Source organism: Seriola dumerili, unplaced genomic scaffold, assembly GCF_002260705.1.
Source record: "Seriola dumerili isolate Sdu_G_001 unplaced genomic scaffold, Sdu_1.0 BDQW01000002.1, whole genome shotgun sequence".
NCBI lineage: Eukaryota > Metazoa > Chordata > Actinopteri > Carangiformes > Carangidae > Seriola > Seriola dumerili.
In genome coordinates this window covers 2787290-2794710 of record NW_019174257.1, presented here as the reverse complement: position 1 = coordinate 2794710, position 7421 = coordinate 2787290, and the positions used below count along the sequence as shown (strand labels likewise).

Sequence of the window (7421 nt, the reverse complement as noted above, 5' to 3'; positions counted from 1 at the left end):
CCTCCACAGCTGAGTCTGAGTGTTCTATAACTGAGCTCTGTGTCCCCAGGTATTTCAGTTTTCCCCCTCAAAGTGAGCAGAAGAAACAGAGATAAGAGGAGTCATATAGTATGTATGAATTCATGTATGAAGGATGCTGTTGGGAAAACCCAACAGAAACCAAATGTGTTCCCCCTATTCAACATGTGGTGGTCTGTTGGTTCTGATTTACATTTCAGTGAATCTCCGGCCCCATATTTCCCTTCCTTTGCATCCCTGTGATGTTCTGTGACAATTAACATCCCAACTCTTTCTTGAGGTTTGTTGAAAGCTCAGGGGCTAATTCAAGGGTCAAGCAAGACTTGCAAGCTGTCAGTCTTTCATTGTAACTGGAGTCCCCCTCCCCCACTCAGGTTCTTTATTCTGGGTCCACCCCTCCCACCCCTCATTCTCCCAGACCTCGTTTAATAGAATGGCCCAACTCTTCCTCTATTCTCCTGTGGCCCTCTAACAGCTAGAGAGGGACAACCAGGAGCTTTGTCTGAGGATCCCGGCATTCTTTCACATCTGCCTCTTGTTTTCAGACCCCCGCTGCATTCAAATTTCAAACTGTCCTTTTCAATCAACCCTCCTCTCCTCCCTTTTAATAACCCCTTTCCTCCCAGTTACTAAGCCTTTTATTTTGTCTCCTGAAAAGGCCAACTGAGTTCCTGCGTTTCACAATTTTGTCACTGGGTTGTCAATTATAAAGCATTCTGTTGTATTGCGAATATATCAAGCACACATATGTCTAAAGCCTCTGGGCCCGTGCCCCTGTGGCTTCTCCATTTCTCAGAGTACTTAAACATCTGCCTGCAATGACTTCATATTTAGCCAAAACAGTGTGATGCCTGTTGACACTTTAGCAATCTGTGCTTAACAATCACAGAACATCCTCCTGATTGTGGTGTCTCATGCATTAGAAGCAGCCATGTTTATGATGATGGTTTTCATCATCTTGTGTCGTCGTCGCCCCCCCCCCCCCCCCCCCCCCCCCCAAACCCACAGCACAACAAAATATTGTTGCAGATGCTGAAGCCTGTCCTGAGAGCACACCCAAGTCGAGGGCTATTTAAGAAAACAGTCGAAGTATGATCACCGGCGGTTTCCGTTGCAAGGGGGAGAGAGAAAAGAAACCCCCAGCTGAGAGGGGAGACCTCAGCACGTTTAATGAGAGGAATGGTATTCAGGCAGTCTCCCTCCAGTCTGCGCCTTTGGTGTCTCAGCATGTTAAACACTCACAGCATGATACAAAATATATTAAAGTATAGGACTGTTATCATCGATTTACAGAACACCCATACCCATGTACCAGGGATCAGCATTCTGCATTTTTCTCATGGCGGGGGGTCTTAACTGCCTCGGAGGAAAAACTGTTTAAAGGCATCTCGTCTTTGTCTTCACATTCTGACACAGGAAGTCTTGTGAGCATGCTGCCTCTTTTTTTTTTTTTTTTTTCAACACTAAGCAATGATGACAGGGAAGCAAGAATAATCATATGGATTCAACACAGTCATCTCAGGCTGAGAATTATAATAGTTTTGGATTAGTATAATGCTCTGCACTTATAACCAGTGTAAGGCAGCACACCAGTTATTTCAACTATTATGTGAAGACCTTAACCAGGCTGTCTCACTCGCGTCAATGTCGTAAGCGGAGTACGCATAGCATCAGTCTTTGAAATTGCACTTGGCACGTACATCCCACAGTGTCTGTGTTTTGATTCTGTGCATGCGCCGCAGAGGTCACGGAGGGAACCAGATGGAAAGTGGGACTATATTTGATAAAAGAGTGACAAGGCTGGGGATGGTGGGAAAATAAAACTCATTTTCTTGAGTGACAGTGAAACGAATTTAATGCTACGACTAACACCTCGACCCTGTGTGGATCTGCTATGCAAAATTTGATGTTTAAAAACAATTAACACTAAGGAAATCACTTTATTATTCACAATGTATTTCTCATTTCTCTTTTGGACTGTCACACATCCTTCTTGACATTAATTTAGCTATCAAACACCCAAGTAAACTTAACGATTTGTTATTAGGGAACTTTGGTCCCTCTGAACCGTGCAAACACTATAGTCAAACTGTTACTTTAATCTGAGTTTTCACAGTAAATTACTTTGTGCAGGACAATATAATGACTGAATGGGATTATCATCACTCAGATCTCAACACATGCAAATGTGTGTGTGTGTGATCTAAGTATTGTCTGTCTCACTAAGTGGACACAGTAACAGAGCTAAGACTTTGTGTATGGATGAGGATCCTTAAGCCTATATGCTTGCTGTACAGCTTTATTGTGGAGACAATCGGCTTAAGGCCTCATTATACTGTATAGACCTTGAGTGTAGGCTGATAATACGTAGCCACTTGCCTGATAAATTTAATTGGTGCCACATGCACCGATCAGCTAAGAAACAAGGTTAGGGTTTTGTTTGAATTCAATGTTTGGTCTCCATGATCAACTTCCATTTGTCAAGTCTCATGACTGCATATTATTCCATTGAAACTAAATACACTGTGGCTGCAGTACTCTGCTCCCGTTAACCTCTTTTAAATGGCTCTAAAATTAGAGGTCTCAGGTGAGGTGTAATGTCATACTAGATGAGCTGATTATGGCAGGCTTAATTATAACTTTGTTGGCTAATGTGTGCGCTCCGCATGTTTTCTCGGTGATGAATTATTACACTGTCTGAGAACTCAGACAAAACAGATCAAAGACTCCTCAGCCTGTGTATATTCTCCAGTGGAGGAGCCAGCCAAAGCTGACTCTTGCAGCTCTGTACATGACAAACAGAATTCCTCACTGTCTTTTCAGTTGAGTTCTCTTGTTAGCTGCTAGTATGATGGATAATCTTCAGTCCCTTGAATCTTGACGAACAATCGCAGGTGGCAGGCACAGAAAAAAAAAAAGGAATGTTGTTTTTGAATGTGCCATATAAGAAAAGAAAAAAAAACAGTTTCTAATGGGGTCCTATGTGCCTTGTTGCCGGAGTGATGCCTTATCCCATGGTGAATGTGCTAATGGTTCATGGGAGTGAGAGGACTGAGCTTAGCCCAGCAGTGTAAACACACAGACAAAAGGGAGCCGTGAGTAGTGTGAAACGCATGCCTGGGCGCGCAGGTAGGCATTAGGTTTCACCCTACACAGCTCCAGCACTGTATCCATGACAGGGAGGAGGCCATTTGCTTTTGTAGCGAAAGAGAGTAAAAACAAACATGCAAACAGACTAATACTAGAGGGACAGGTATAGATGAGGTGGGGGTGGAGTTGGGATGGAGAGATAAGGTGGTTTTTGGTCAGTCACAACAGAGAAGTGACCATTTGCTTAGTAATGTTTGTTTATTTGTTTGTTTGTTTGTTTGTGTGGCCAGGGGTGGAAAGAGTCACATAATATGAGTCAGACAGAAGCACTATTACTTTTGAACTTCTGTACAAGTGAAATGCCAGTAGTAGGAAATGCTACTTAAATAACATAATGAAGCTACTTTAAAATGTGTTCAAGTAAATGTGACTCAGCCACTGACATAGTTACATATGATATACTTTGTGTTTAACTGGCCATGTAGACTTTCTAAAAATTACATGAATGTTTGACCAAACAAGAAAAAGAATATATCCACCCCTATTATGAAATAGAGTTTCTCCACTGATTAGTCAGACAACAACCAAGCTAATGCAAACCAATATGACAGCAGGATGGAAAGCTTTTTGGCTAATGTTTGCCACGCTACCACGGATAATTTTAGCATTTAATGTTATTGTCAAGTAATTTAACACTTCTGCATGTGTTTGTAGAGTTTTGTTGCTGTGAGGGTTTACAATTGGTCTGTTCCTGATGTCACAACTCACCTGGATAATCTGCAGAATTTTTGTGATTTTGAAAATCACATCTGCATTTGAAATTTTACTCTGCTGGAATTTCTCTTTTTACAATAGAGAGAGATTTTTGGAAATGAGAAGTCTTAACACATGGTGATGTTACTGCTTTCAATCAACATCCCTTTGAAATACTATGTAAATACAAATACAATATAAATCTTATGGAAAAGTAAAGATATGAAAATGCACAGAAAGGTATAAATATATTCTTTGCAATCGGTGCTGAAAATATCATTTGATACGCACTGATAAGGTTAGCATCACTTGTTATGGGTCACGAGGAGTTGGATAGGGCAGGCCTTATCTGTTTCATGACAGCGCTGGTCCCTCCCTCACCCCCTCCCGTCCAGTGAAATGGTTAGCATTCAGCTGCCATTAAGGGATTTCCCTTCTCAGGATTATTGACCTTCTGGGCTTATTTTAGTGGCTTGCGTGGGTTTGCAGCATTTCACAGCTTAAGGTTTGTCACATTTCCACAGTGGAATGTATGTGCAGCATCAAGTGCCTTGTGATAAAAAAAAAAAAAAAAAAAAATAGAAAGTGTGACAGGGTGAATTCCTCTGTGAAATCACACAGGGACAGAGCTCACACGAGGAAAAAATTTCACCCCTGAACTGAACATCTCTCTTGGTCTGCTCCACAGGTGAGAGGATCAATGATGAGCATCTCTGAGACCAGTTGGCTTGGACTTCTTTAATCAGAGCCTTTTAGTCACAACACAAACCCGCCACCAACCATCAACACCAGGTGCCATGGCATGCTCCCTGCGGAAACTACACACCTTCTGCTGGTTTCTCATCACACTAGCCCAAGTGCACTCCACAGAGGGTAAGTACATATGAAACAGTCATCTTTGTTTTATATCAAAACATAATGTTTTGTTCTCTTTCCAGTATTTTTATGGCATCTTTTGAATGAGTATTGTTTCTGGTTCAATGGCAGCCACTGCCAGGAATTGTATTTTTTTTTTTTTTTGCTGTTGTCTTACTTAGGAATATAGCATGAGCAGTGAAATTGTGACTCAAGCCAGAGCTGCTCCTCTGAGTGCAGGCAATGCTTGTGTAAGTAATGCAGCTCTGAGGACAGTGGGCACAGGCGGATGGGGGATAATCTTGAGTGGTTTCATTAGTTGGTAAATTGTGATTTGTCTGAGATTTTCTGCTTGAAAGCGTCAGTTGTTCCCAGTGGCATCAGAGCTGGATCCATTTGTAAATTCCCCGCTAAAATGTTCTGTCTCATGGCAGGCACACACAGATTTCACACCTCGAAAAGTATAAAGCTTGAATGTGTTTTAATCATAGTGTATTTAGCTTTCATTAAATCAGTCTCAGCTGTATCGTAATTGCAAGATTTATGCATCCAAACCATATCTCATAAACTGTATCCTGTACACATTAGTGTTTAATCAAAAGAATAGTGGTACATTACTTGGTTGTTTGATGATTGGATTTAGAATAACCCAAAGTTGGCGTCTTCTCAGTGCAATATATCAGAGAAAGAGCCATTACAGATTTGGTTCGCTGCTGCCAACTGTTGAAGCTTTGGCCAACTGTTCACTATACCTGCTTTATTGATTCTGTAAAAACTCAATAATGTAGGATTATTGATTCAAGTTTGGAAGGTAATGATTTCTCGAGATGCTTAATTTACGCTGTAGCAAGCCGTACTGGCACGATATATGATATATCTGTCTCTCATGTGTCATCTGGCTTGGATTTGATCCTTCATGTAAGAAGTGTGAAATTTGAGCAGTGTGTGTTCTCTATAGGCTTCAGTGGATTTCGGAAACAAAGTCGCAGAAATCAGTTAAAAGTGGCTGGCTATACTCATTCCTTCTACTCTATGTCAGCACTCTGACACATTGTTGTAGAAACCACATGCAAAGAGTTTCCAGTTTTGAGATCAGAGTATATATGAGTAAACCTAGTGAGGGGGCAGGAAAGATAGTTGCCAGCTCAGTGAGTTTCTGTCCCATGTTGTTTTGCCTCTGATTTCACCAGCCGCTCCATAGAACTCAGTTGTGTTTGTGAGGTGGGAAGCCAGTGAGGGATCTTGACACTACACTACTAACTCCAAACGGTCGGTGAAGGTGCATCTACCAAAGGGGATGTGATAGGATAGGCTGGACTTTGGTACGTGGTATCAGAGTCATTGCTGACATGAAGTGACAAACGGCAGTCTAAACCCTCCCCAGGCAAACAGAGAGTGAGCGGTGACTGTAGTACGGTAGAAACTGCAGACATGCCTGCTCCTAATGAGTCAACACAACAAAGGAGTAAGCACATTTATTGATCACATTTGTCATTCACCTTTTCTTCTTGTTGTACCCCCCACCCCACCCCACCCACTCCACCCCCTCCACCACCACCACACATTTCCCATCTCAGCTGCAGAGATCAGCCCAGAAACAGTTCATTACAAACAATATCCCCAAGTAAACATGCTTCATTAAACTGCGTCTACCCCTAATATCTTTTTAATGCATTTTTATAATTGAATTAAATGGGTTAGTGGAATGCTGTAAATAGTTTAAAGTTTGTTTTTTTCCCTCGTTTTTTGTGGTTGAAGGAAGAGATATACACACAGCTAAGATTGATACTGTAGCTCTGGGGGATTGTGTTCCTCTCTGACCTCCATCTATACAATAAGACTCATCCTACACATTTGACTGCATTGGTATGACTCATGTCCACAACTGCACATTTCTGTGATCTGCATTTGCTCAGCTGACTCGCTGCCAGACCGAGCCTTTCATCTCCCATTTTTCTTATTTTCTCCACATCTTAACCTTAAGAAATTGCTTGTATGCATCCACAACCCCAACAGCCCAGTCATTGACATTAGTTTCTGAAACTGATTTGCCTTATTATTCTAATTATGCTGTATATATATGGCATAATAATTTTATATATACATATATCAAAGGAGCCCTGAGGGCTAGAGCTTTTCAACCTAATGATATGGAATTAACCTCTGCTGTGTTTTATTACGCTCAGTACAGAAAATAAAATGAGAATCTAGTACTATAGAGAAATCTTTTTTTTCTGTTCTACTTTTGAACAGCCTTTTAGTTGAGTATTGTTCAAAGTCATGGAACAACTTCCAGCTATAATTATTATTTTGTTATAATTATACACTGTGATTGTCTGAATATGTTGGATCATTTAAGTCAGTGCTCATACAGTATGTCTGTAATCCTATAAAAGCCCAGGAGGGCCTTATAATTACATTTAATAAATATCAATATTAAGATGGACATAAAGGGCCATCACATGTAAAATTTACTTTATTTTGGCCACTCCATGAATTTTACACATCAAATTTATATTACTTGTTACGAGAAATACTACTCTGGTTTACAAAGTCTGGAAAAATAACCCTGATGATGTCATCAGGGGTTATCTGGGCTTGGGATAGAGACTACTTTTATTTAATGGAAAGCCTGGATTACAAACTGAAGGGTGTAGAGTGGATGTGAAAGCAGGGTCTAATGAAAGACTTTATTGAGTTGCAGT

The 7421-nt window shown here is 40.9% G+C and overlaps 1 protein-coding gene across 1 annotated transcript in view; it reads left to right on the top strand.

Moving 5' to 3' along the window:
• The first annotated feature begins 4658 nt into the window (after positions 1–4658).
• The window catches only part of adgrl2 (adhesion G protein-coupled receptor L2), a 73962-nt gene continuing 71199 nt past the window's right edge, over positions 4659–7421 (top strand). Inside the window, exon 1 of the mRNA XM_022761514.1 lies at positions 4659–4734. Within this exon, the coding sequence (XP_022617235.1) occupies positions 4659–4734 (76 nt within the window). The remainder of the gene's footprint in view (positions 4735–7421) is intronic.